Source organism: Penicillium nucicola (assembly GCF_028828085.1).
Source record: "Penicillium nucicola strain IBT 29836 chromosome Unknown utg000002l, whole genome shotgun sequence".
NCBI lineage: Eukaryota > Fungi > Ascomycota > Eurotiomycetes > Eurotiales > Aspergillaceae > Penicillium > Penicillium nucicola.
The window spans coordinates 1,566,220-1,592,293 of record NW_026643126.1 but is presented as its reverse complement, the minus strand read 5'-3'; the positions used below and the strand labels follow the sequence as shown (position 1 = coordinate 1,592,293).

The 26,074-nt window shown below is 48.9% G+C and overlaps 9 protein-coding genes across 9 annotated transcripts; 2 read left to right on the top strand and 7 right to left on the bottom strand.

Annotated features, from left to right (window-relative positions):
- Positions 1-106: 106 nt before the first annotated feature.
- N7511_002364 (ubiquitin-conjugating enzyme E2) lies at positions 107-1,054 on the bottom strand (the record flags this gene model as incomplete). The annotated part of the gene is made up of 2 exons (XM_057124789.1): positions 107-552; positions 619-1,054. 2 exons carry the CDS (start codon positions 1,052-1,054, stop codon positions 107-109), a joined length of 882 nt encoding a protein of 293 aa, XP_056986948.1.
- A 301-nt stretch (positions 1,055-1,355) lies between these two features.
- On the bottom strand, positions 1,356-3,019 carry N7511_002363 (DHHC family palmitoyltransferase; the record flags this gene model as incomplete). Its single annotated transcript, XM_057124788.1, has 2 exons — positions 1,356-2,734; positions 2,821-3,019. 2 exons carry the CDS (start codon positions 3,017-3,019, stop codon positions 1,356-1,358), a joined length of 1,578 nt encoding a protein of 525 aa, XP_056986947.1.
- Positions 3,020-3,395: 376 nt separating this feature from the next.
- On the bottom strand, positions 3,396-5,008 carry N7511_002362 (rhomboid family membrane protein; the record flags this gene model as incomplete). The annotated part of the gene is made up of 2 exons (XM_057124787.1): positions 3,396-4,480; positions 4,546-5,008. 2 exons carry the CDS (start codon positions 5,006-5,008, stop codon positions 3,396-3,398), a joined length of 1,548 nt encoding a protein of 515 aa, XP_056986946.1.
- A 1,043-nt stretch (positions 5,009-6,051) lies between these two features.
- N7511_002361 (serine palmitoyltransferase small subunit family protein) lies at positions 6,052-6,489 on the bottom strand (the record flags this gene model as incomplete). The annotated part of the gene is made up of 1 exon (XM_057124786.1): positions 6,052-6,489. The coding sequence occupies one exon, from the start codon at positions 6,487-6,489 to the stop codon at positions 6,052-6,054; it is 438 nt and encodes a 145-aa protein (XP_056986945.1).
- An 890-nt stretch (positions 6,490-7,379) lies between these two features.
- On the top strand, positions 7,380-9,391 carry N7511_002360 (uncharacterized protein; the record flags this gene model as incomplete). The annotated part of the gene is made up of 2 exons (XM_057124785.1): positions 7,380-8,237; positions 8,297-9,391. 2 exons carry the CDS (start codon positions 7,380-7,382, stop codon positions 9,389-9,391), a joined length of 1,953 nt encoding a protein of 650 aa, XP_056986944.1.
- Positions 9,392-13,176: 3,785 nt separating this feature from the next.
- pld2 (putative phospholipase D (PLD)) lies at positions 13,177-16,958 on the bottom strand (the record flags this gene model as incomplete). The annotated part of the gene is made up of 6 exons (XM_057124784.1): positions 13,177-13,869; positions 13,915-15,112; positions 15,174-16,089; positions 16,149-16,292; positions 16,345-16,717; positions 16,782-16,958. 6 exons carry the CDS (start codon positions 16,956-16,958, stop codon positions 13,177-13,179), a joined length of 3,501 nt encoding a protein of 1,166 aa, XP_056986943.1.
- Positions 16,959-17,720: 762 nt separating this feature from the next.
- Positions 17,721-17,972, bottom strand: N7511_002358 (uncharacterized protein; the record flags this gene model as incomplete). The annotated part of the gene is made up of 1 exon (XM_057124783.1): positions 17,721-17,972. One exon carries the CDS (start codon positions 17,970-17,972, stop codon positions 17,721-17,723), a length of 252 nt encoding a protein of 83 aa, XP_056986942.1.
- A 1,973-nt stretch (positions 17,973-19,945) lies between these two features.
- N7511_002357 (uncharacterized protein) lies at positions 19,946-21,118 on the bottom strand (the record flags this gene model as incomplete). Its single annotated transcript, XM_057124782.1, has 1 exon — positions 19,946-21,118. One exon carries the CDS (start codon positions 21,116-21,118, stop codon positions 19,946-19,948), a length of 1,173 nt encoding a protein of 390 aa, XP_056986941.1.
- Positions 21,119-23,325: 2,207 nt separating this feature from the next.
- On the top strand, positions 23,326-25,952 carry N7511_002356 (FAD-dependent oxidoreductase; the record flags this gene model as incomplete). The annotated part of the gene is made up of 4 exons (XM_057124781.1): positions 23,326-23,627; positions 23,685-23,956; positions 24,010-24,380; positions 24,441-25,952. The coding sequence occupies 4 exons, from the start codon at positions 23,326-23,328 to the stop codon at positions 25,950-25,952; spliced, it is 2,457 nt and encodes an 818-aa protein (XP_056986940.1).
- Between the last annotated feature and the right edge of the window lie 122 nt (positions 25,953-26,074).

The window sequence follows — 26,074 nt, the reverse complement described above, 5'->3', positions numbered from 1 at the left end:
TCAATAAACATCTAGAGGTATCTTTGTAATGTGCAATAAACTCCGTACATGTAATGTAGCCCACGCCCAAACGCAAAACGCAAAATCCGAACAGTCATCTTCATGTTCATAGATCGTCGACATTAGCCACTCGTCGTAAAATCAATATGATGAGAGCAATCACAACACCGACAATGGCTCTGTCTAGCCAGACGCCCTCAGAGGACTCTTGATCCAAGGGTATTTGCTGAACGGGGATCGTGTGGATAGGTGCAGGCACAGCCCCAGTGCCAGCCCTAGCTGCAACCCCAGCTGCAGGTCTCGGTGACGAGTATGCGGGTGCGGACGCCTGCGCTGGCAACGTGGCCGGGACAGCTGCAGCAAGGGTGGGAGCAGATGGGGCAATCAAAGTATCCTCTGCTTGGCCCGGGGTATGAGCCGGCGCCTGCGCCGAAGCATCACCCTGATCCTGATCCCGAACCCCAACCTCACCTTCGTCCTGCTGCCCCTGCACCTTTGGCTCATCATTCCCGACCTTAGCCCCCTCGGTCTCGACGTCAACGTCCACCCCCGCTCCCGACAAACCCCCCACCACCCTTGCATCGCCTCCAAATTCCCGACCCCGCATTCACGACAGACCCAGTCCGTAGAAAGCTTTGCAAATTCCCTCCTCACAGCGGGACTTCCTCTCCATGCCTCCAACCTGTCCTTGACTCTCAGAACCCATGATCTCACTTCGGATTGCGAGAAGAGCAGTGCGCACCCCCCAAGCTGGCTGCCATGTTTCTTCGTGGTGGCCTGAGATACTGAGACAGATTTCGCGATTGACTTCGAAGCGGCCAGATGGGGTGAGGAAGCGGAAGGATGGTGGACGGAGCGGATATGTTGGTGGGAAGGTTATGCGGCCGTGGTAGAGGCCTTGGCTGTATGGCGATGGACTTGGTGGGCCTACGAGTGTGAAGTGCCAGTCGTGTAGGTTGTCGTCTGTTATTGGTTTTGCGTTGAAGTAGGGACTTGGGTTTTTGTGTAGGTCGGTGCTTTCTTTAAGGAGGCGGCGCGTTGAGGGAGAAGCCATTTTGGTTTCTTGAATTCTTTTGATATTGATGGGAGGGCTGAAAGGTATGTATGGATGGCTGAATGTTGGTTGTTGTCTGTTGTCTGTTGTCTGTTGACTGTTGTATCTTTGGGTGGATGTGAGGTTGGAGAGATCAAGAAGTGGAGATCGATAAGATGCCAAGTGGCCCGTCATTATTAAGGTTGTGTCTGGCTTATGTAAACATATGTGTATAATTATGTTGATACTTGAATACTGTCTGTTTTGGGCATTTGAACCTTCGATGCTTGATTTTATATCTTTACAACATGCTATAGTACGCTTAATCCCAGTCTCGCCATTCATCTGTATCGGAGCGTGAAGCCTGGGAACGCTCAACCCCGGGATCCAACAATCCATTGCCTTCAATCTCATCCTCGAAATCGCTATCACCAGGTCGTGGCCTGGGAGATCTAGGCGCAAGAGTCTGCATGGAGACACTGGTAGGAGGCCGTTCAGGCGTGGTGCCCCTATTCGATGTGCGCAAGGGTTGCGCAGCAGAAGAGTCTCTCCAACTGCGACTGTTATCCATATTACGCTGGTACAGCTCGCGGTAGTACTGCTGCTGCTCAGAGGATTCCTGCTCCCGCTGAGATCGTAGGCGATCTCGCGCTTCTAGGAATTTCTCACTGGGCTCCCAGCCCCAACCATCGCCGGTCGTGGTGCAGATTGGGACGGGCCACAGGAGTGGCCGTTCGCCGAAGAGGTGGAGGAGGTTTCGGCGCCAGCCGTGGTCGAACGCGCTAGGCATTTTTTCGTTGTCTTCGTCGTTTTGATATTCTTGGTAGCGGTCATGCTCGCGCTGTCGTTCCATTTCGGCGTATGAACGCGTTAAAGCCTGTTGGGCTGGTGTGAGGCGGTTGTCTGGTCTTGTGGCACTGGACGAATGGCCTGTTGAGTGTGGTGCAGGTGATAGACGCTCTTCGCCTTCTTCCTCACGCGTAACCCCTGGAATGGCATTGGCGTGCGCGTCGATGATCTGGTTTCCATAGCCTTGCAGGCGATCACTTAAGCTGGGCTCCGGCTCACCCCAGTAGTTATCACTAGGTGGCTGCTCATTGCGCTTCCGATCCAATGCCTTACGCAAAGGCGAGACGTACCGCGTTCTCTCTAGACACTCGATGGTTGTCGTCCCGCGCACAGCGAGACTAATATGCCAAGCTGTGAATCCGGACAAAACCAAACCAATAATACCACCAAGTATTGCCAAAAGGACAACATTCACTGGTAGAATGGTATCCATATACTGGGTATCATTGAGGATCTCAGTCCAGACCCAAATAGAAGCAACGCCAAAAACGACCCAACAAAATAGGGAGGTGTAGATTAAAAATAGAAGGAACGCTTTGTAGTTGTACAGTCCAACGCAAGTTGCCAGCCACGGGCAGTGGTGATCCATCTTCAAGACGCATCGCTTGCAGGTTGAACAATGGTGCGCGCGGTCTGGTTTCGGGCACTGACATTTCTTGCAGTACCGCGACTCGCCAGTCGAGCTGACAGTGTATGAGGTGAACTCCGGATGCTCGGAGACAGGGACAGCGCTGTATTCATGGCGGTCAGCGCCGCGGCGAGTCGGCGATCCCGGATCTGTGAATACGGCGACGGAATAAGAGAAATTCAAGAGGGCGTAGAGTGTAAATGCGAGAGCTGTACTCGGGATACCTGCCACAATATGACTGTTAGTGCACTTGAATAAATTGCGTGCAGACAAGCAAGCCCGTTTAGGCAGCAGGTCGAATGCGGCGTACCGATCCAGTTGCTCTTCGACGGCTTGACGCCGATGCTAATTGCGACATATACAGCCCATGTTGTAAGACCGTAGACAAAGACTAGTGGGAAGCAACTTGCTGCAGCACAGCAGTAGCGTTCGCAGCGGAGGGCCCATGCTCGAGGGCGCCGCTTCGGCCAGGAGGGCGAGGTCGGGGGTGATGAGGCCAGGGTGGCCATTTCGAGAGATTCACAACGCAGATGTGGGGATGGGGTGCATCGGGGGACGTCAAGTAGAGATCTCCATTATAGAGCAAAGTAGATCAAAGAGGAGGAGTCAGACATCGGATTTGGAATATGAATATCAGGTGAGATCGGGTACCTGTATGGTAAGCGTAATTTACTCCGCCCCAGCCACACGTCAGGCTGTGGCGTCATAGAAATATCGAGTCTATTTTAGGATCTACGAACATTATATCTCAAAATGAAATGAGGGTTGCATATTTGAAAAGAAAAGTGATGGTATATCAACTGGGTATTTATAGCAATGCTAATAGATCCATCAATCTGTGATATGATGCAATAAGATATTCAAAACATAGCAGAATTAGCACTTTCAAGTGCTGTTGGTGTCAGTGAAAGTCAGAGTATTCTGCTTGCACCAGCCATTGACAGGCAGACAGCTCAAGCGGTAGCACCACGAGCAATTCGAGGTAGGGTATTTGTAAAAGTCGACAAGCAACAGAATGAAACCAACGAGGACGCCAACCAGAGCACCAGCACGGACAACCCACCAGAGCCACCAAAGAGGCTTGCGGCCCTTGAAGAAGTTGATGGGGTTCTTGGAGTTCTCGGTATCCTGATTTGAGTTGGTCATGCCGCCCTTGCTCCTAAACATATCCATGAAAGCGCTTGTCTTTCTCTTGTCCGCAGTAGCCTGACCGGCGCCACCGCTCATGGCGACGTATGGCTGGCGGGCCAGACCGATGCGCTCGCGAAGAGCGTTGGGGGACCGCATGATGGTCAATCCGATAGCAAGGCCCATGATGAAGCCACCGATATGAGAGAAATTGTCTAGTCCGGGAAGAAGGCCTAAAACAAAGGAAACGCCCACACCTAGGATCATGATAATAAGCTCGACCCATGGGGACTCACGCTGGGGCCAGTCGTAAAGAAGGTCGAGCAAGTATAGTGCAAGGATGCCGAAGAGGGCACCCGAGCAGCCGTCACTCGGATCCAGCTGGGAGGCATAGTTTCCACCCAGAACAAAGCCGAAGATACCACTGGCAAAGTAGGTCAAGGTATACCGCCAAATCCCAATCATGCGCTCCATGTCCGCACCCATAGTCATTTGAACCAGCAAATTGAAGCCAATGTGGACGAAACCTCCGTGCAAGAAAATGGGAATGATGAAGCGGTACCACTGGTTGGGAGCGGGATTGTCGTCTGTTGATCCTCCGACACGGGGGTTAGGAACATTACCACCAAAGCCGCACGACTCAGACAATGAGCAAGACTGATCAGTGCTGGAAGTAGTATTCGGGCAGGGCCAGAGGATCGTTGTGTTGGCATTCTGAATTCCCTCCACGTTCTTCATGCACGGGTCGTAGCGTGCTCCCATATAAATTTGGACATATGGCGAAGGGCCAATCATCGGATTGAAGGTGGGTTTCGTTTCAATAACCGATCCTGTCAACTGGGCTGGTAAAGGAAATCTTTGGTTAGTTTCTACCCCGAGATGGTTAAGCGGGGAAAACAAAACTCACCATTCTTGACCAATTCGACTATGAACACAATAATTTGTGCTAAAGTCAAGAGGTATGTCACCCAGGCGATCTTTTTTTGGAAGAAACCCTTCTTCTTCTTCCTGCGGTCATCACGTTGTCGACTATCTTCTAGTGCCCCTGGCGAAGGGGGGTATTGTGTTGGTTGGCGCATCCACTCCTGATTGTTGCCATAGTTTGTCTGAGCCTTCAAAGGGATGTTTTCTGAGTAATGATCACCTTCTGTGACACGTCCTGCAGTCTGGTACTGTCCATTGTCCGAGGCAAACGATTGTTGACTTTCTCTGTTGTGATAAGGGGCGGATGGGTCATCATGGTTTGCGGGGTGGCTAGCGTAGCCGATTCCAGGAGCTGTAGTCGAGGTTTGATGTGCTGAACCAGGGACAGCTTGGTCGTATGTTGGAGGTTCTGGAATGTTCTGGTGGTAGTAGTCGTTGGCGGCCATGATGGGAGGCCAGAGCTAGAGGAGCGAGATCGGTACAACAAGATCCTTGAAGTTGCTAAAAGAGAGTGAAGGTTGAAAGAAGGTTCCTGAACTATCAAGAAGCTCTTTAAAAAGCGAAGGTGTTGAAGTGAAGAAGAAGCAGGCAGTCACATTACTCAAAAGTTATTTTTGGGGTCGATCGACGCAAACTCAGCCGCGCGGTCTGCGTGTTCCACTCCGCCCTACTCTCCTGCCTCGGCATCCCTCCGCCCTTCTTTTTCTCTTGGCTTGGGCTTACGAGGGGAAGTGTGTACACACCTCAGGAGTATTGAACGACTCATATGTCAGAGTGATGGAGTGAGTATGTTGCAGAAATTGTTAACACTCTACTTTGACCGCTCATTGACGCCGTCCCTCAGTACTTTACCGGGATCAATTAGATCATTGGAAAATCACCTGTAGGTGGGGTGAAAAGATTGACCCTTGTACAGTATGTTGGGCCAACGCACACGCAATGTCGGCCTCATGCCAAGCATCGACTACGCAGCCCTATACTCCGCCCGGTATCAGCCACAAGGCTAGCGTAAATATGGCCATGGTCATAACTAACTTTATGTATTAGACTGACAAACAACCGAAGCAACCAGTATACCCATAGGAAATATGCATATACGGAAATTGGGTTTTAACGTCGAGCATTGCTTAGTGTACTTGTGCTCGTTCATAAACGCGGCGAAGAGAAGGGGGGAATAACAGGTGCAGGCCATCCATACCACCATATGCGACGGTGAGGGTATAAATGCAAAATAAGAATGAGGGTTACCCTTCCGTAGAAAGAAAACTCGGTCAAAAGAATGGCAATGCAAAGCAAAGGTGAGATGCGGACCTGGATATACAGTAGACCAAGTCTTTAGACCTCACACCGGAGACCTGGCAGCTGGGGTATGAAACAGGGATATGGTTGGGATGACAAACCGCAGACCCGTGGCAACAGGTATGATATCTATATCGGGAATAGGGCACCGAATAGAACGTGTTTGCCAGATCAAATCCCGGATGGTAGCTTACGCGGTAGGAAATAGATTCCTATGTTCAGCCAGGATGCCCACAGATGCCGCCACTTGTTCGCCGCTGTGGCCGGTGAGGAGCCACTGAAGAGTAGAAAATCTTGTGAAGAGTAGGGCCGGTAAGTAAAAAAGCGCCCAAGCTAGCAGAGAGAGCACAACAAGAACACAGGTGTTTGCCACGAGTTTCTCGCCCGGCGTCATAACGTAGAGCCCAAATGTGACTTCGTATCGGTAGTATTCGAGCCCCACGCGATCTACAACTTGCTGAAAGAAGTTGCGGTATTTGCGTGGACAGCCTCCCGTGAAAGTGGCACTGCTTCTCGCCGAAGAATATCTATTCATGAGCTCGTTCATCGCCGTCGGGGCTGGTGGGGATATCCGGTCAGATGTGGACGGAGTATAAAACGATTGCATCTCGGTCATTGTCACACTCATTGTTGCACTTATGTTGCGTTTCGAGAAAGATATATCAATGGGTGCGAAGGAGTCGCCGATGAAGGTGGTGAGGCTATGAAGGGCAATTCCTTTAGAGAAAGACATAGAGCAAAGACCCAATGTAAGGATATGGACCAAAGGAAGAACGTGCAAGCGTGCAGGCGGAGGCAGCCAGACTGCTATGAGCTGTAGACATGGAAATAAGAGAAATAAAAGATCGAAACATAGCACCCCCAAGAGTTTATAGTTATTCAAGCCCTACCTGTTAAGTAAGGAACGAGCGCCGGCTAGGAACTTTGGAAGGGACCGGAAATACCGGCAACTACAAGCAGGAATTGCGCCGGGTACCAGGATTATAGGTCCAATTTGAGGCATTATAGCTCCGGTCTATAGCATTAGCTCTCATATAGTAGGGTTGCTATTACTCATGAAATGCCAATGTTGGCTTCTTTCGCTTCTTGGCTTTGCAGGTACCAGGGAATAGACCCGAGAGCTCCGATAGCTCCGAAGAATACCGTAGAAAGATCATGCTAGCCCATCGTCTCGCTGAAAAAACCCCTCCTACAGAATCGGGTCGATCTCTGAGAACGGGGCTAGCCTGCCTCGATGTACTGTACAAGCATTAAGTTAGCCCATGATGAGACATACAGGGTGCTGTTGATAGTCGACAGTCCACTACAACCATAGCAGTCTGATCAGATGAGTATGCAACCAAAAATGGGAGGAATAGAGAAACAAGAAACAACAACAAGATGAAGATATAGATGCGAAGGGGTGAAGGGCGGAAGATCACGGCCCGTCTTTGGATTTGGATTCTGCCGCTGATGTCATCGTGGGCGCGTCGGGGTTTCATCTTCCCCCGCCATCGACAGCTAAACACAACAACCATCATGGATGACCCTCTCGTTCAAGCGCTGCCTCCAGCGACAGACTATTTGACTTACTTGACTCTGTTAGAGTATCAATTGACCCCAGAGCGGTTGCCACTTCTGCACACGCTTCTACAAGATGAGAAGCTTACGACGAACATCGGTTGGGACTTGGTGAAGCTGTTACTTCCCATGCTACCCGCATCCACCGACTGTCTTCAGGATGTGGCACGATTGGGAAATCCCCGTGAAGTCATTTTGCGTGTCTCGGAGTCTTTGATGCAACTCCAGCCTGAAGACGATGACGATGACGACGACGACGACGAGGACGAGGCGACTGATACGGGGCTGGCCCTACACATCGTACAGTTCAATTGTCTTCTCGGCATGCTGTCGACACTCCATACACGCATTCAAACCAAGGCGCCTAGTCGATTTATCGCGACGTCCCTTCACGCAGCCCTAGAGGCATACACATCGATGCCGACCAACGAGACCACTTTGGCCTTCCTCCAGTTCCTTCATGCAGTTTCTCCGTCCAAACGACCGGCCCCTCCTCCGCGTGCTGCCAGCGAATCGAGTGTTCTTAGGGTTGCTGCAGCATCAGCACCGGATCCCGAGGCGGAAGTAACGTCGCCCTCTCCATCTGCTGATAATGAAACTCTTCTTGTGCGGAAATTTACACAGTTTGGTTTGCTTGAGCTGCTGAAGTCATATCTATTGAGTATGTCCGGTCCCGCGGACCCGGGTATGTCGTGGACTATTCGCATGCAGGAGCGTCTGCATCCTAATCTGCGGTTACCCACCCAGTCCCAGACTGATGCATATGGATCTACTAAGGAGCTCAAGGAGCGTGACATGATCATGGGAAAGCTGGTGGTACGTTGAAGTCCCAATGTGAATTCTCTACAAGACTAATCGTCTGACTGGTTATACAGGCTCTATCACGAGATGTTGGAATTAATAACAATGACTTGTTATCAATTATTTCCCAATCACCCACAGACCAACCCGCACAGCTCGACTTTGAGGATCCCCCGAGAAACCCCGATGAGATTCCCCTCGAGCGTCATGGCTCACTTCTTCTGCTGGCAGCTCGGGCCGCGGGGTCTACACTATTCTCCTCTGGACAGCCGATGCCTGACTTGCCCGTGTTTCCCAGCCTGGCAGAAATTTTCAACCACTTTGTTGGAGGTCACACAAGCCTCGATGATATCGCATTTGGGCAGCCGCATGCACTCCTCGACTCTCTCATGGCCATCACGGTCTACGCTTTGCAACAACCCATCAAAGCGACGCCCAGCGAAACCCAGTTTAAGGATTTCATTGTGACCCTGACTGCATGCACAGCACGTCAAAGTCATGGCATCGTTCGCCAGATTCCGGCCACTGTTTTCCAAAGCCACCCATCAGCCGAAACTAGATTCAAGCTTGTCTACAAGATCTTGAATGATGATCGCCTAGTCTCCGCCCGGGATAGTGCGATCGCATGGTTGAAGGATGAGCTGCTGCGAAGCTCTGATCAGTCATTGGACAATGTATTCCAAGACCCGCTCTACTTCTGGGCTCTCTTCCCGCATCTTTTCTCTTCTGTTACTGCTTCCGGCTCAGCACCTAGCATTGTTGCAACATGGACGCGTCTCACTCAAACCGAAGGTCCGCCACTTCACTCCGCTTTGAGTCTGTATTATCTCCTGCTTTCCTCACCTGTTCTACGAGAGAAACTTCAGCTCGAAAAGACCGTCAAGTTTTTCCGTAGCCAGGCTTTGGAACCCCTTCGGCAGGTGTTCCACAGCTTCGAATCTGATCTTGCTTCCAAGGGAGGTGAGGGTGTCATTGAAGCTGCAGTCGGCGAGGAGATGTGCGAAGTCGGCAACGCACGCTCAGTCGGAATCATTGGTCTTACTCTGGATCAAATTGAGGAGACGATTAGTGATGCCTTTGGTTCAGACGACGCAGATCTCAGCGACTATTCCGAGGTCGATCAGGCTAAGGTTTCGGACATTCAGAAGCGGATGGATGTTTGGAATTAAAGATGAATGTTGAATTGTACAGGCTCTAGATATGAGAATTTCAATGAGTTTACGGTTTCATTTTGAATGTGCATGATCTACAATAGCGGTGACAAAATCTACAAAGTGACATGATATATGATACACTTTGACAGACTCGATCTTGGCAGCCTCTGATAAAGAGAGGAGGAAAGGGGTGTCTGAGCACAGGTTCTCTATGAGATGAAGGCCAATCAAACAGGTTCTAGCAGGACGCCAGCAAACAAATAACCTGAACAAATGCCTGAAAGCCTAGAAATGCCTGTCTAGTAGCTTCTGCTTCTGAGTTTGCCGTGGACTTCTCGCCTCTGTGACATGCCCCATGCCCTCATCCAAGCCGAGAATTAGTCTCATGCTTGTGACTCTCAGACTACTCAGTCAGAATCAAGCGTTGCACCGATATAAAACAACTTGTATTAGTTCCAAGCAATTTCCATACAACCCCCCCCCCCCCCCCCCCCATGCCAACCCGCGCTGTATAACGAGAAATACTTAAACCACCAAAATCACCGCCTCGAAAAGATTCTTCGAGCCAACCAAGATTTCACATTCTTTAAATGAACAGTCGCGGAAACTTCCGGCTCCGTCGGGGACTCAGCCAAATGGACCAACCTCGGCATGCGCAGATGATAAAATGTCCTCCGACAAAGCGGACAACTAGCATCCTGCTGCTGAATCCACTGATCAATACACGGAAGATGGAAGATATGTCCACAGGGTAATCGACGATAAGTAGATTCTGCCACTAGGAAATCCCAACATAAGACACAACTCGTCGGAAGGTTCTCTTGATATATACGTGATCACGTTAACGCTCCGTCTCAGCACTCCAACTGTGATAGATGACTGGGACAGTTTACACTCACGAGATATGCACTCTAGTTGTCCCGAGTAACATGGCATCCGTGCGTATAGCAGCTCTTTCGCGGTGAGGCCGCCTCGTTCGGTCGGATAGGGCATGTATGTGTAATAGGGCGGCATATTAGTCGATAGTTCGGGTTTCAAGGGAGGGAGCTGTAGGTTCTCACTGCATTCTGCTTGAAAGATATGGGGTAAAACCTATTTATCTGTTGGTTTGTTCCGCCGATCCGACATGTGTTACTCCGAGAGAGCAAAACCCTTGGTGTCACCGGTTGAAGTATATCATGCTACACCGCCACGTTGATCTCACTCCATCTGGATCTATATTTGCATTGATGCTGGTCGTGTGAGGGCGCATTCTCGTAGCTATCAGCCGCTTGTTCACGGGTATGGGAATTTGTTTGTCGTGGGGATATTCGGATGATATTCTACACAGCTTGTACAAAGTATTCTTCTCATGTCATCCTGAGGAGTCGGTCTGTGTATGTGTCATCTGATGAGAAAGTGCGTCTAGAATGTGAAAATCCGTGGGATTGACGCCGTGGAGGCGAGACATAGCTGCCTTTCCGTGAGTTTGGTTGTCCAGCAATTTTGATTATCCACCGGTTCTGATGTTGATGCCCAACATACGCACTTATCCCCTCCTTTCCGCAAATGAATAATGAGCAAGGATTATATAGACCATCTTCTGTGTAGTTTAGAAGGCTAGGTTCAACATATGTATCTGTAGCTCGAGTTTTCAGTTGCTATGTTATCATCTGAACACCTCATTTCATAGACTTGGCGTAAGATTCATAACTAGCAAACCCTATTTAATTGATAGAATATCTCCTGGCTACTTCCAAGTTCCTCTAGAGTCTATTATCACGAAACTTTACCCGATACTCATAGCGAAGAGACTAATGGAGCTTTGGCTTCAGATAACAGAATGTACTTGCTTCTTCGACTTACCTTTCAGTGCAGCGGAAAGATGAAACATATTAGTTGGGTATTCAATATGCTTTGATGAACAAACTTGAAAGCACAAGAACGGAACAAAATAAGCATCCAAATACAAGACAAGGAATATTTAGAATGACAATATCCAGAGTCATGCAGGACAACACGATGGTCCAAGATTCTTCGCATACTCACAGTCGGACCAGGGAGCAACGAGACCAATCTCAAGATGTCAAAATCTACAAGGAACAACAGAATTTTGTCGGCAATGCTCAATTCCTATCAACTACCATGACCAATAGAAGCAAATAGTAACTCAATCCACTCAACCCATCCACCAAACAAGACAACCGAAAAGAAACAATCATCACATCGAACACGAGAATATAAGAAACAATCAACCGAAGAAGAGTTTATGAGATCCCCCAGAAAGTAGCTGAAAAGGAACAATTGAAACAGAAACCATTCTATCACCAGATTCGTCCACGAAGAAGTCGAACACAAGAACAAAGTTGACAAGTTGACAGCGGGGAGATCTGCCGAGGACCAGGCCGATAGCATTCCTCTTGGGATTCGCATTTTCGAGTGCAAACATTGAGTCTTGTGCTGCGGAAAGAGTGAAATGGACTGTACAGATTGACTTATTCCATGAGAATGATCGTTGATACGGAGATCTATCAGACGATAGGGATTTCGTATCGTGGAGCCACAAACATGTAGGACTCACTGCAGGATGAAACAAAAACAAAGAGGCATTGGTCATGATTCCGAGGGAAGTGGTTTTTTTTGGTGGTTGAGAGTGTCATTCTCGAAGAGTCTGTGATGAAAGTTGCGAAATGTTGATGCGTTAACTTGTCGGCTATGGTCTAACCAGCGGCATTCAGGTCAGGTCACGGTGGGAGATGGGCTGTTGGAGTTGAGGGTCATCATGTAAAGGAATTTACATGACAACGCAGCCACCACCGGGAGAGGCTGATGAGATGATATGTTAGTCTGTTATTGTGATCTGTGGGTGGAATGATGGCAGTTTACTCACCCTTGACAACGGCACCGTTCTGGATCTGGGAGGGAGACATCTTGAAGATTGAGGGTTGTTTAAAAAGCGGAAGTTTGAAAGATTGGATAGAGTGTTGGAATGATTGAGTTGTGAGGGATGGAGAAGAGAAATTTTTACTGGGAAAAGAGAAGGTATTTATGTTCGAGTAGGGCTGCTTTGCCCTTCGCAATCGATGTGCGTGAGATGGTATTGCCACTGTTCTAGGTATCCTCGAATTTCACATCCAACGGAAAACTCAATGCGTTGAACATCTTCCAAATCCTTCGAATCTGCCCAGAATGCTAGGGTTCGCTTTGAGGAAGACGCCCATCACGAGGCTGTTCCATATTGTTCTTGAATCTAGAAAGACGGATGAAATCTCCTGCTGCTTTCTATCTTTGTCTTCAGCCTCATCAATCTACAGAGTAAGCGAGGCCTTGATATTGTTCCTCTCCACATTCTCGCCGGAGGAGCAGGGGCTTCATCCCCCTGCCTTTCATGGAGTTACGCCACGATAGTAAATGTGGACCTGTCTCTGGTAATTTACCCATGATGGCTACATTGTGAAGCGTCTTCAGTGTGTACAAACAATATCAAGCCCGACAGTAAAGAAATATAAAGTTGAGGTTGCGACTCGGTTAGGGCTAGGAGGCGAACAAAGGAACTTTGCCACCAATCACCTCCACCATAGTGCGCCTACGATTGTTCTCGAGAACAATATGATACGGGCTTGGCATCTAAAAGCCTTTGACATGCTATTTTGATTGCCGCGGACTGACAATCGGTGTATCTTTTACTCCGGTATCAAGACTTGCTAGAAAAAAAGAAGTTCGCTTGGCTGCAACAATTTGGGATACAAAAATCACACGTGGTTACAATGAACCGCATATCGACCACCCTGCCTCGGCAAAAGAATTGTTCATATCCCTCCTTAGGTATAGAGCGGCTCGGTCAAGTCATTGAGAGCCAATCCTTCCTTCGCGATATCCTCCTCAATCAAGAACATCAAAGGCATCTCAACTAGAGTACCCTTGACCTGGCTGAGAAGTTCTTTGACCTGCTTCGCTCCCTCCGCACCAGGCGCGAAGTCGTCGCGAACCACGTGGCCCCACTGGAATCGTGCCGGCCGGCCAAATCCTTCCCGACCCTCGGCCTCCTTGTCAGCTTTGTGGAAGTAGTACTCATAGAACTCCTTGTACGTAGCCCAGTTCCGCACCGTATCATCTGGCACGGCGTGGAAAACCTTGCGGAAAACTTCACTGTTGGTGTGTGCGCGTGTGTTCCACAGACTCTGAACGGTATCGGCCAAGGGATCGGCGACCACCTTGCTCTCGGGACATTCGAAGTCGAATTGGTTGGGAACTCCCACCGGCTCGAAGTTTGCATCTGGGCGCTGGTAGTCTTGAGGAGGCAAGAGACCCAGATGCTTGCGGAACAGCTCGCGACGAAGGGATGCAGCGAAACGACTGGCAGTCCATGGCTTGCCATTCATACTGGAAGCCACAGGCGTGAAATCCTCGATGATGACAGCGATCTCAGAGTCGTGGTCACCGAGCTGGGAACGGTCGTTCAGGTTTGCGGATCCGCAGACGACAACCCGGTCGTCGGCGATCATCACCTGTTCCTGTTAAAACCTATTATTCCTCGTGGATTGTTAAGAGAAGCTTACCTTTGAGTGAACATAAAGCTCTTCACTGACGAATGCATCAATTTCAGCATCCGGGTGACCATCCCAAGGCACTTTACGAATATCCTCTCCATTGAGCATGTAGCACTCGCTGACGCTATCCCAGCGGTTGGAAGAGGAACTTCCTTGAACTTGATGGGCTGCTTGCTGATACTGCTGGAACGGCGCGCTGGTGTCGAACGCACTCCGAGTGGTGCTCGGGGCATATCCACCAGGACCAGCAGTATTGACGTCGTACTGTCTCTGGGCATGCTCATAGTTGACACCGCTTTGCTGCTCAGCCGCAGCCACGACATTACCGTTGTTGATACGATCATAGTTGCGAAGGTTATAGAAGCGGATGTATTCCATCGGGTTGAACCCTTCCTTGGCAATCAGTTCCATGATACTGTGGCCGCCACGATTGATGGAATTATACTGGAACTCCATGATCGCGCGTGTGCCAAGAGTCTCATCATCACGCAAGTCGCCGGCAAAGCACGGGACGGAAGGAATGACCACAACGATCTTGTATTTCTGTCCAGCCCTGGCAGCACGCAGAATGCGCTCAACAATGGCAGCTCCAATCTTGTTCTTCACTGGATGCTGAGATTCACCAGTTGAAGTGATGAAGAACTGGTTCTCAATGTAGACAAAGTGCTCACTGTTACGGATGATGGCACAGTATGCGTCCGCAATGGAATGCTCAAGCGGGCTACCGTTACTCCACTTCGCACAGCTGCGCACAATCTGACAGGACATATTTCCACGGTTTTGTGTGGGACGTCCATATGTGGTCAGTTTGTCTTGATATTGGTGGATTTGCCCGGCAAGCTGACCACGAAGGGAGTTGCCATATTGAGTGAATTTCTCTTCGAAGCGGCGGGGAGCCAAGGACCCTCGTTCGCGATCGCCTGAATGCTGGTAATCATCGATTCCGCGCGTGTTGGAGTGAGATAAATCCTGACCCGGGGGAGGGGGATAATATGGCGTTTGGCTTTGGCTTTGACCTTGTTGGGTGCTAGTGGAAGCCTGGGTTGGGGGAGGTGGGTAGTATTGGGTTTGTTCTTGGTGCTGACCCTGGCCCTGATAGCTCTGATAGCTGGGCTTAGTGCTCTGTGGTGGGGGAGGACCAGGAGGGGGAGGTGGGAATGAATTTCCAGAGTAGGAGTATTGCGATGCTCCTTGACTCGGGGAATGACTAGATTGCGCTGGTGTCGATTGATAGGGGGGGAGGATTCGGGCTCGCTGGAGGATGATACGGAGTGTTCTCGGAGTACTGATTCGTGCCCTGGACCGGCGATGGTGAGTAACTCGAGGTGTTCCCGGGCTGGTATGGCTGGTATGGAGCATGAGGTTGTTGTTGTTCATGCTGGGGCTGACTCTGTTGGTAAGGACTCGAAGTCCCCTCGGCCGGTGGCGGTGGGTATGTAGAGGTAGTTCCACTGGGCTTTGAAGTAGATTGCTGCTGCCAGGATGGTGTCTGTGACTGCTGAAATTGTGGGCTTGACTGACCCGAGGGATACGGATTTTGGCTCTGTTGCTGTTGGCCAGGCTGTTGCTGGCCAGTAGACGAGGTAGGACGCCCATGCAACGACAGTCTTGCGTACCTTGCGTCACTTCGAACCTTGTATTTCGCATCGTAAATGAAGTTCCATCGCTCTACGAAGTGACGACGTAGATCTTCAACAGCCGCACCGTGAAGACTGACGGAAATATCAGACCATCCCATTCGGGACATGGACTTTCTATCCAGCTGGTTCTTCTCCCAGTGAACAACATCTTCGAAATCAAGGACACGGGAGTTGTTGTAGTCCTGGCCAGGGAAGACAGTCTGGTTGACATCTGAGGGATGTAGATCGGAGATGGAATGTTGATGGGTATCCCAACGGCCGAAGCACATGTCCAATCCACCCATAAAGGCAGTTTGGCCATCGATCAGGCAAAGCTTCTCGTGGTGAGCCCAGTATAAGATCACGTCGTCGTTCATGCCGTAAAGACCTTTGATGGTGTCCTTGGACATCTTACTAAGGCTGGCTGAGTCCAGAGACATATTCTGGAAAGAAGATGCGATCGAAGCCGCGAGCTCCTGACGATCCGGAAGATGATCAGGATGACGGAAGACCGCAATATTGGGGTGCAAGTCCTCCAGAGCATGCTTGGTGTGAGAAGAAGATACTGTGAACGACTGGTTAATCGGAAAGTTTCAATATGCAGAGGGGATAGAAAAGACATACGGGTGAGCGCCTGGGTGACTTCCTTGTAAACAATCACATTAACGCGAACACCGCGCTGAGCTGCAGCCTGCAGCATTCGGTCCAGCCGGTATTGCTCATTTTTCGCTGGGGGTCTGCGGAGATATAGTTCGGGGGATAGCCACCCTGAAGTCACATTAGCGCCGCATTCCACGGTACCTCGGAACATTCAACTCACAGTCCAGAATCCAGATTGACTCGCGCGCATTCTCCAGCGCGCGCGACACAGCCCAAAAATAGGAGCAACCATCGACGTACCATTTGGCATCGTTATGCTGTCGGGGAGGCGCGAAACTACCGAAGCGATTCTCGGTGGTTTTGGTGGGGCCGTACTCGGCGTAGGCTTTGGGGTCGATCGTGTTGCCCAACTTCTGCGCGAACTCGTTTCCATACTCGGCCACGGTGCCTTGGATCTTGCCGAGGAATCCACTTAGCTTGTCTTCCTTGGGAGGATTTCCATAGCTGTGTTGTTGTTGCTGCTGCTGCTGCTGTCCACTGTGTCCCTGGCTATATCCGTATTGTGAGGATTCACTCTGAGTCGGGTAACCTTGCTGTCAGCCGAGATGAGTGTCAGCGCAATATTCCAGCTGGGTTGGCCGGATTCACACAACGTACTCCCTGGTAGCCACTTGGGTTGTATGTCTGGCTCTGACCGGACTGCGAAGAGCTCTGGTGTGTTTTGTATGTATCGCGGAGCTTCTTGAAGGTGTCGCCGAAGCCGCGAGATCCGTCGCCGGACCCACGTTCGGACTGATAGTAGCCACCGTAGGCCAAATCGTCTTGGTGAGACATGATGTGCAGAAAAGAGAGAGTAAAAGATCCCACGATCCGAAGAAAAGAACAAAATAAGAGCTGCGGAATAAGGAAGCCTGCAGAGCGGGGGGACTGGAGCTGCGCCCCGCTGCCCAGCCACGATGGAAACGTGGCGGTGTATCAGCTGTTTTGGCTGAGTTGAGTGGCCTGATTCAGATGGCGTAAGCTTATTTCTGACTCCTTGGCTGAATCTCACAGGTGAAGTCTCGTATCCGGTGTCATCTATGAATAGAACCTTGAAGATCCATGGTGCTCCTGGCTGCTCAAAGACTCGACCGATGGAGCCGACTTCAATTTCCCGAAATTGAACTTGTGTGTCAACAGTTGCTTCTTGCCTAGCAGCGAATGAAGATGCAGTCGATACAATCGACTTGACTGACAGTAGTTGCAGTAGTAGAACATCTTGGGCGCTATCGGCCTCGAAGCTCAACTGTTTCTCGAGGCGGAGACTTGTTTCTATCGCATCTGTAAGGGAATCTGGGCACGAATCACCGGTCTTCTGAGCCTCACATCGGGTGGACAATTTTTGAGACAAAAGTAGCTGCAAAATTCCAGTGGGAATGAGAATAGCAAGAAGAAGGAGACGCTGGAATGAAATACTTCTGTAATCTGTCAAAGTTGAACCTGAGAGGAAACGAGTCTCGCAGACAGACTACACTTCACGAGGAAACAACGACCAACAACTTTGTCTTCAGCAGAATGAAGGGTCATTCAAGTTCCATTAGCCTATTCATACATTGTTCATTTCAGACAAGTGCCCTGATCCTTCTCCTCTCTTTTCTTTCCTTCCTCTTCCACCAGTTGAATGAATTGATTCGGCAGGGTATATCGAGATTCCACTTCTGGCCCACAAATCCTCATACACGCTTCACTGATCTGAATGTAGCGCTCTCGAAACGCATCCCAAATCACCGGGTCTTTTCCTGGTCGTGGGTAGTAAGGGTCATTCCCCCAGAATGAAGCAACAGCTTGTTTCACTCCATTGAGATCCATTGTCATCTTCCTACATAAATCAAAATCTAAAACCCATAATGAATGCTGTTCAAGAACAGTAGCCCATGTTGCAGATAATCCTCATGTGTTCGAAGGATCAGGAGGCGCGAGAACAAATTCGATGTCGTTGCCATCGATTTCACCGATCCAATGCATTATTGCGAGAATTTCGGCCATTCCCCGTGCGCATTGTTGAATGACATGTGATGTTATACCGATTGACTCCATTTGATCGATATGAAGGGGGTAATTCCGAAGAGAAAATGCAGCGAATTGAGACTTCGTATGTGACCGTCCAAATCGCCTTCGACCCAAATAGGGCCTGATCAGGCAATCTTTGTTTGGTTGGCTCGTGCGTATTTGTTGAGCAATCTTAGAGGGACAGTATTTGGTGATGAGGAGTTCCCTTGTTTTCTCAGAGAAAGGAGGAATGCGCTGGGACTGGATCATATTGCATGGCGTATATCCGGAGGGGAACTGTTGCTGATTTGAGGCCCACCAGCTCATATCTGTTGCCTCGATGAACCTGTAGCAGGCAGGGATTTGTAGGTGAATTCTGATGTGTTGTGTTTCACTCAGAGTAGTGTCATTGGTAGTGTGGTGGAGGGTGAATTTCTGAACGGCTTGTAGTACTCGATGATGCATTTGAAAGTCATTTTTGAGAGACCGATCAGGCCCACCATCCTCTCTTTTGAATGCATAACCTTTCTCGGAGGCTGCCCAAACCGTACCGCAAAACCCTTTCCCAACTATACGTAGATGTGCACTCGCCTCCATATCGTCATGCTTTTCCGAGACAGGAGATGATAGGGTCGAGGAGGTATGTGCTGCAGGGCCGAGGAGAAGAGGTGACTTATCCATGACAAGGTTGGGTGTTCTCGGGATTCGTATTTATGGTGTTCGTGAATTCTTGTTAGAGAAATTTAGTGCAGCTCTACGGAGATGCAGGGAGTTTTCAATGCAATTTTAGATTAAAATTTGTTGAAGATAGAAAAAAGGTGCTGGCAAAAGAAGGTGCTTATCATCGTAGTCACTCTTTCAACCATGGATCAACATAATAGCACATATACTTCGTACCAAATGCTTTGGGGCACTTTATACTTTCACAGCAATAGCACCCGACAGAACCCGCAAGACTCATAATAGACTTTGTTTACAAAGCTTGGTTCTAAAATGAACTAGAGATGGGTCAACCCAAATTTATCCTTGCAGTATCTTGTCCCTATAATAACTTTTCCAGCTTATTGGGAGCTAGTAGGCAGGATTTCCACGGGTAGGCTAAGTGAGTTATATAACGATTACATTTTTGAAAGCATTTATTAGCCTTCCATTAGAGACCACACTCTTCTGGGGCCCAATCAAGTACCTATATACTAATTATTTCTCCCAATTTCTTGAACTATACATAAATAATTTCATGTTACATTTTCCAGGCTTTACGCTATTGGATAGTTACAAACATAATAGAAGAAATGGCAAATGAATTGTAACAGAGAATACCTATTCAGGTGTTGAAGTCTTGAATTTCCATAATATATGAGAATCCTTCATACACACAAATAATTCTGTTTAATATAAACCCTCAGGAATGTCTGGCTAGTTTTTACCCAGATTAATAAAGCCAATTATGAAATGAAGCCTTTATTGTCAACACACACCGTAAGCACAGCAAGCGAAAAGGCTATGCAGCCGGTGAGAATTGTAGTAACATAGTAACATCAGATCTGATCTTTTTTTGGGTGCCCAATATAACGCCATGTAGCGTTGTGATGTCGTACGTAGTCGACTTCAATTCTTGCAGTTCCGTTGAAATATATTAATAGTACGGAAGGATGTCAGGCCGTGGATACCTGTATGAAGATCAATACTTATCGTGCGTATTCAAACAAAATAAATTCTTCAAATTAAGTGACATATCAAGAGGTGTCCGAATATACTGTCATGTCTCATAAATTAGGACAATTCCCAAAGCCCTAAGGTTTAGGCCAGCCGTCAACGTTCCCAAACCATCGCGACCTATATATTTCATCGCCGATATTGATCTTGCGTCTCTTCCCGTCAACCACCAAACTCGTATGGAACCCACGGAACTTGGTCCATAAGGACTGTACGTAGATGAAGCTTCCATCAGGGGCAATATTGAAGCTCTTCAGGTCCGACTGCGGTAGCTCCTCCCATTCGCCATCTGTATACCCATGGCGACCTTTGGTAGTGACCTCAAACCCTTGCAAGTATTTCTCAGTGACGTTCTCATAATGCTCCGTGTACTGCTCCGTCTCGATATCGAATGCGTGAAGTCCTCGATCTTCCGACACGAGGAATTTGCGCTGGCCAGGGATGGGTACTAGATCATGCAGCCCAGCCCACCATGAGTATCCCTTGCCCCATTCGGCCTCGATCCGTTTGGCCTCGGGCAGTTTGTAGATATATCGGTCATCCTTGTATAGTAAGCCTGATGTCCTATTCCACGGATATCCAATAATAGTCCCGTATGCAGGGACGGGGTCACTGCCGTCTGCGGCCGCGTCTGTTCCAGCAGCCCACAGCATCTGACCTTGCTCGTCCCAGATCAACCCGTGTATAGCTCGTAATCCGGTGATGTTTTGGATAATCGGAGGGTTTGCCATGAGGGGATTGGCGGCACTGGCATTATAAACGAGGATACCATCCCATGCTCGCTGGCCGGTGGTACCGACGGCGAGTAGATCATTCGGCAGGGGTTCGAGGGTATGCGCATTCCAGAGGACGTCGTTCCTTCTACAGAGAGTAAAGGTAAAAAGCTTATCGGTTGCTGGGTTTTCAGGAGTATGATTCATAACGACAGCAAGGTCACTGTAGACACCACCAACACTGGTGCCGTTATTCATATATTTGACCTCGGTGGCATCGTTCGCGTGGGCATAGAGACACTTGTGAACATCCGGAGGGAGCTTTTGTGTGACATCGTCACGATGGAACCGCCAGCTCACTTCTCCATGGCGGTCATGGATCTTCCAAAGGGGTGGGCGACCATAACATCCGGTTATAATCTGGTTCCAAGGTCGATGTTCGGGCCGGAGGCGCTCTTGTGGCTGAATGGGGGGTATATTGACATCTGCAAGAGGTTCGAAGAGGAGCGAAATCCAACCGAAGATTCCAGCCAGCATGGTGAATACTGTGGTTGTAGTAGCTAAGCTAGGGACTCAGCTTGAAAAACACGATTTCCATCTTGTCCCCTACGAAATGTCTCCTCGGATGTTCCATTGCATACGTATGTCCAGTGGAGTAGATAGGAATCCGGACGTTGTAACTGGTTCCTCTAATTGTTTTATCTCCACGCACCCATCCATGCTTCGTACTCGTTCGCTCCACCCGTGAACTCAACGTAATAGGACGGAACAAGGCTTGGCGCTGGGAGCGGAGTGGGCCCTCGTTCAGCCCTTCTTAGCCCTACAGGATATGCACCTTGGGCCGTGTCAAGTGGCAGTATAAGTTCATTTCGCAAAGAAAAGAAACCCTGTTCGTCATTGAATAATTTGCTTCACGATCGTCAAATATACCACTCCCCCATACCTTGCATCCCTCATCCTTACATGATACACCCAGCCCCCAACAGCTTATCCCAGCTCAAGAACGAACAATCCTGTGACGGAATTAGAGCCCACGGCACGTAGATACACGCTATCAGTTCATTTTCAGGAAGCAAGTGGACAGGACTAACAAGTTGTCTTCTATTTGAATATGAGACAAATTAAGAAACTAACCTAGCACTCCTTCGCGAATCGGTAGCAGGTCTACATACACTATAACTTTATATTGATATTTAACGCACACACACGTTCCTCACTAGTGCTCATGGATATATGGGATCAATTTTCCAGCGCCATAGCCTAGTCAGGGCTCTGATGCATTCCACCAGAGAACCTTCAGAGATCCTTCCTTTCTTACTCTAGTACCTCTAGTGCCACTCTATTCAGCGTCAAGTGCATGTGAATTGTGTAAACTATCTGGCCTATTCCGCATCGCAAATAAGCCTTTTACGGTTCTTGTTCGGCCTCGGGCCGTGGCACCGCTCACTAGTAGCGATCTACCACCCGGGCCCATATAATGTCTTGCAATGTCTCAGGGAGAGTTCCCAACCTGAGGCCCCGAAGATAAAAGTTATATCCCCAGGGTTCAGTCTCACTGATTCCATTACTGCATCATAGACTGGTGTTTTGGGCTATGATATCATTTTAGAATGTCTATTTCATGAGCATTCCTGTGCCTGCCGATCGTAGCTGATTATCAGCCCCTGCTCAAAACCTCGACAATATGTAGCCAAAAAGTAGCCTTCAATATACTGAGGATAAATTCTTCAAGAAGTTTTATTTCAATCATATATAAATCATAAAATAACATAGCTAGTCACTCAAGGCCCGGGGCTGCGTGCCCATTTAGACCTGTGGTCGGCTCTTACACTTCAAAGCCAAGCCATTTTGAAATTAATTCAGTCCTCCAAGAATGAGGACATTTTATGACGCACTTCATATTTACGAAAGCGGCCTCAATTCTCGTGCGTGGTATTACGGTCGACACCCACGTTTGTTTCTGGACGTAAATTTTGTCCCCCGTGCAACGTCGCTGACGAAGGGTGTCCACTACTAGTATTATCCTTTCCCGCTATCGACTGATATGGAATCGTGAGTTTTGTTATTGCTTCTCTAAATCCAAAGTATGATTTCTCCGGATTGTCTGCTCTTTTAGCCAATGGCGCTGGTGATAATATTCTTTAAAGAACACCGTTTCAACCCTATTCAGTAAATGGACCGGCATCTGTCACGCCTGTGAGATGTTGTGTTTTTGAACTCGAATTTTTCAAGACTCATACTGCACGGAGATGAAATTTCCATTCCATGCTAATTCAGACTTCGTTGGGACTACCGAGTTTGTTATAATTTAGCATCAACATAGCATCCCTAATCTACTTATTCTTCTACTCGGGAAAGTGGAATATAGACGAGCTATTTACCAACTAGATGAACGAAAAGGCTGTGCTGTCCAGGATTTCAACGAGGGATATTCCATGTCCCCACAAGGGATCCATCATCCCGACATCCCGGCCCTCCGATTGGTCGGATTATTGATCACTTCAAACATTGCCCCGACTGCCTACACATCTAGCAATGATAGAGCGATCACAGTTCAATATTTGCCCGGAAAATATCCTATTCCTGACATTTGAATTTACGATCTATCCACAATGCTGAGCGGTGGATAATGTCAGAGGGGGACGAGCGTGGAGCCGAAAATTATATAACAACCAGGGTATCCTGCATATTCGCCGTTACTATCGAGGTTCGGTGCATCATATCCTATTGACCCGCGCTTGAAAATGGAATCAAAGCCATTCAAGGTCATTATTGCTGGTGGCAGCATTGCCGGACTTGCTCTTGCGTTGATGCTGGAGAAGAATGGCATTGACTTTGTCGTCTTAGAAGGTTATGGCAGCATTGCGCCGCAGGTTGGAGCCAGTATCGGCCTACTGCCAAATGGCCTTCGGACTCTTGATCAACTGGGATGCTACGAAGCTGTTCTGAGAAAAGCAGAATATCCGGTCGACAAAGTCTTTTTCCGGAATTCCCAGGGAGAGCAGTTCTGGTCGCTTGAGGACTTTGACCAGGAGACAGTTGATCGGTTTGTGGATTATGTGTTGCGATACTAGGAAGTTTACTAACATTTTATCTTCTCCAGTCACGGATATCCCGTCATCTTTCTCGATCGTCGCATGTTAATTGAAGTGCTCTACGACAAGATCCAGGACAAATCACGAATTCTGACGGACCAAAGAGTTCAAAGTATCAGCAATGACGCATCCAATGTCACCGTCACTACGAGTACCGGCCGAGCCTTTACGGGGAATATTGTCGTTGGAGCAGACGGCATTCATTCCACCGTTCGCCAGGAAATGTGGAAAGAAGCAAAGAGGATAGACCCCTCGTGGATTGATCCTTCAGAGGCATCCGGTATGTGCACCACGATAGACAGATGCGAACTTTTAATTAATGACCACCAAAAGCACTTCCTGCAACGTACTCCTGCATCTTCGGCATATCGGAGGGAGTTAAAGGAATTGAAAAAGGCACACTGCATTCGGTCTTCAACGAACATTTCTCATACTTGGTTCCAAGCGGCCCAGGTGACCGAACCTACTGGTTCCTCGTCATGAACATGGGAAAAACGTTGTATGGCGATGATATCCCTCGATTTACAAAGGCAGATGAAGAAGCCGCGGCGAAGAAGCATTGGAACGACCGAATTACTCCCACGCTTCAATTCTCCGATTTGTACAAGAGCAAGATTGCCTCAGTGCACACAACGCTGCCGGAATATGTGTATAAGAAGTGGTATTTCCAGCGAATGATGACAATTGGGGACGCCAGTCACAAGGTATGTCTGCCCACAGATCGAAGATGTGTAGAACCTGACGTGAATTGATTCCTTTGATAGTTCGAGCCATTGACCGGTCAAGGCGGCAACAATGCAATCGAGACGGCAGCTTCTTTGACAAATTATCTTGCTGCGGCTCTTGAGCGTTGCACTTCTGGCACCTTGTCGACTGTCGAGATATCCAAAGTGTTTGAAAACGTCCAGGAACAGCGCCAAGACCGCGTATGGGAACTGGTCAGGGCATCGCACGCTCGACAGCGTCTGGAATGCATGGAGACACCACTGTTGAAGCTGATTGGGAAATATTTGATTCCGATCCTGCCCCGATACAAAGTCGTCGACAGATGGACACAGTTTTATTCCCCAAGTGTATCCTTGAACATGCTCCCACAGCCGGACAAAGAGTGGGAGATCGCATATTTCGATGAACGTTTCAGGGCTCCATATTCCCGTGGGATTGGAGGAATATTTCTCTATGCCGCGTACTTCTTCCTGGCCTGGTTGGGCCATCGACAATTGAGGATAGCTGGCAATGAGAATGGGACATGGGCATTACTTCGTCAGGCCATGCAGAACGGGTCAATCCCACTCATGGGAGATACAGAAGTCGCTCTTCGTCGGGTGTATACCGGCTCTGCATCTATTGATCTCATTCTCCAAGTCCTAGTGACCTTCTTCTCGCCAGCAGTCGGTAACTTCTCTAGACCAGAGCAGCCACTGCAGGTAGTTTACTTCCTTGCTTCGATAGTCCCATTGATGGCTATCTTCACTGTGGAAGGGTACCGGCCACGAAATAGATGGACACTTCTTGCGATTCCCTCGGTGTGGGGTGTTCTCTATCAGCTGCGTGGCATCGGATTCATTGCTCCAATCTACTTCGCAGTGAGCACGTACATATCGTCTCCGGTGACCTATTTCTCTCCAAGCTCGCGCAACTTGGCTCCCTCCACGGCTCGTGCGATCCTCTTCGCTGTTGTGCTGGGTTATGTGCTGCCGTCGATGATGTTGTTCTTCCCCCTGGAGCATGCCCCAGTTACCCGACAGGCCTTGATTGCCCTGTGGCAGCCTGTTCCAGTTTACGTGGTTATATTGACAGAGATATTCTCTCGCATAATTAAGCATCTCGAATTGCGCAAATCAGTCACGCCAACGATGTACAGCAAGCTCAATCTTGATCTACCTTCGTTGAAAATGCTTTATGCTGTCACTGGCTGTATTGCTGCTTGCTTTCATCTGGCGTTGTTAACCAGTTGGTATGTCTCTGGTGGCAATTTCCTGGTCAGGGCGCTCATACCAATCAATTCGTTCGCCTCAGTATCCAATCTCGCGGATGGCATTTTCATATTCTTTCAGAATGATTTCTTGCTTGTTGCCGCTGCTAGCATCCTGTGGTGCTGGTCCAGTATTTGGGATCTTTATCGCATGGGAATTTCAAATGTTTCCATCTGGGTATCTTTGGCGGGTCTAGCCTTTGGGTCGGTGATGTTTGGACCTGGCGCGACTGTGGCAGCTGTGTGGTACTGGAAAGAGGATGTTATGAGCCAGAGGAAATTCCGTTCGATATCTCGATAGGCTCATCTCGCTTTAGTCGCGTTTGGCGTGAGCTCGACCACCCGGAAAGCAGTTCCATGGTCATTTGTACATTAACGGCAGAGGATAGAAGGTAGTTGTGACTTGGCGTGATATTAAGTGCA